The 2,286-nt window shown below is 30.1% G+C and overlaps 1 protein-coding gene across 1 annotated transcript in view; it reads right to left on the bottom strand.

Annotated features, from left to right (window-relative positions):
* LOC117171293 (protein unc-80 homolog) overlaps nucleotides 1–2,286 on the bottom strand; it is a 50,710-nt gene that overhangs the window by 42,371 nt on the left and 6,053 nt on the right. The window contains exons 5-7 of the mRNA XM_033358453.1: nucleotides 691–711; nucleotides 381–526; nucleotides 41–188 (exon numbers count right to left, since the gene is read on the bottom strand). Coding sequence (XP_033214344.1) covers nucleotides 41–188; nucleotides 381–526; nucleotides 691–711 — 315 coding nt within the window. The remainder of the gene's footprint in view (nucleotides 1–40; nucleotides 189–380; nucleotides 527–690; nucleotides 712–2,286) is intronic.

The raw sequence follows: 2,286 nt of genomic DNA, 5'->3' as shown, positions 1-2,286 counted from the left end.
AGTTTATGGTCGGGGTCCCTGGCATGATTATTATAATTACCGTCATCGTTGGAATCGGAAAAAGATAGAAAAACGGATTATTGATATCAGCATCGGAGTCAGCACATTCTTCTGCAGAATCTAGCAAAATCCAATGTAAAATGTATAGCAGTGTCGTTTCCATTGCACCCAGATTCTGTAAGTCTTTTCTGGAATGAAAAGATTAATTTACGTCAGAATCCGTCCTGAGAATTAACATCTGTATACTTTTTGCTGAAGAAACTTTGAAGAAAATAGTTAATAAAATAAATAGTTAGGGAAATGGAAAATGTATTAAATAGATATAAGAAAAAAGAAATTTGAAATAAGAATAGTGCATGAACTTGGTAAAAAAAACACACTTGCTGTTCAAGACGTTTGCAGTGGCATGAAGAACAACAGGAAGAGCTGATTGAATCAAACGCCACCTTGGGATGGTAGCCAACATTTTTCTTAGAGAAGGTGTGAGTTCATTGTGCAGATTTTGGACCAACACTTTCTCCATCGACTATTGAAAAATCATTAGCAATGCTTTTTCAGCCCATATACAATATTCTAAATAGAATTTTACATTTAAATTCTGATATGATTATAATGCATATAATTCTGAGTGCTCAATGCTAAAATTTGAATATAATTTGATAATTTAAATTTAAAATACAACAAACTCACCGTGCAAGCTTCTTTCATCTCCTGTGTAAATCCATCGATATCGCATGAAATAATTAGCTTTCTTAATACCGAGGAAACAAAGTTACACAAAAAATATTTTTTTTAACACTTAATATGTGTACCAACGATACTTTAAAGTTACAAATATATCATTCAGGCGTTAGGTTACCAAAAAACTAAAAAATTTTGAATTTGAACACAAAGTTTTAGCGGTATGAAATGTGAGCTGATAAAAAATGTTAAGAATCAATTAGTCGACGAATTCGATTTTCAATGTCTCATAAAATACGTTTTTAAGTTTATACTAAAAGAAAGAATGTTGTTAAAGTATGTTTATACACATTTTAATATTAAATTAACATAGATCTATTTTAATCGATTTTATTAACATAATTGATTCTTTTTTACAAACAGATAAATTCCTGAAAAAGTATGCTGTGAAAAAAACATGTGTAGAGGGTACAGACTCCTACTATCATGGGTTACAAATTACAAAACAATGTGATGATATTTCTATAATGTGACAATAAAATTGTTACTATACTACAGTAATATAATTAAATATGTTTATACAGTATATTAATTTTTCTAAGATTGGACAACTTGATTAGTGTGAACTGTTCCCTGGCCACTGAATAATTTTTTAACTTTATAATTTGCTGTCGATGTTTAATAATAATTCATTCATTTTTTATAATGACAACTTGTTTCAACCACTTTTTTATGAAGGTGATTTAAGTGCCTTTTTAGTGTTTCCATTCGGGTTGTGCACACGTGAGGATAAAAAGAAGTGTTATAAATTAATGAAATGTGTATTACAATAAGCGAAGTATTACGATAAGTGAAGGAACTCTAATAATAAATTAAATATACACAAAAGCATGCTTTTGGAGATAGTTCATTATCTCACTCACTTAAATTCCGCAGAATTTCATCACAAAGTTATCGCAAAAATTCAGATTCATAAAATCAAATTTTCTATTCATTTACAAGAAAGCGCATTTTCTCAATTTACAGTCAGGAGTCTGAAAATAATAACAATTTCAGTTTCCGTAATACAAGAAGAAACAAGAAAATTCACATGATCAAAGTCGCACACTTCAGAATATCCATTAGGTCTTACTAAAACTGATGCATTTATTATTTTAGTAAAAAAATTGAGGAATGGATTCATATTAGCAGATATAATAAAAATATGAAACGCCGAATGCAATAACCACCTTAGCGCTCGAACACGCGGAGAATTATTGTCCGCGAAGCAAATTTTGAAAATTGTTTATATTTGAATGTGGACAGTCAATACTTGTAGAAAATTTTATTGCACATCTATTTTGTATGCCAAACGAGAAAGTTGTGTGAGGAAGTTTCGAATTTTGACAACTTACAGTGAGAAACATCTTCCTGAAGGATCAAAACAGCTTTTCCAAAACGTTTTATATCTTTTTTCATCAGGAGGAAAAAATGAGAGTGATGTAAAATTTGTGGGTCCGGATTCAATAAGGGCACATAAAATTTTTTCGTGCGAAAACGAAGTCCCCTGGAGGCTTTAGAAAAAATTTTCGAATTTGAATTTTCAAAAGATATATATGGATGTAA

Source organism: Belonocnema kinseyi, chromosome 4 (assembly GCF_010883055.1).
Source record: "Belonocnema kinseyi isolate 2016_QV_RU_SX_M_011 chromosome 4, B_treatae_v1, whole genome shotgun sequence".
In the NCBI taxonomy this organism is placed as follows: domain Eukaryota; kingdom Metazoa; phylum Arthropoda; class Insecta; order Hymenoptera; family Cynipidae; genus Belonocnema; species Belonocnema kinseyi.
The sequence above is the reverse complement of the archived record's forward strand: the minus strand, read 5'-3'. Positions and strand labels throughout refer to the sequence as shown.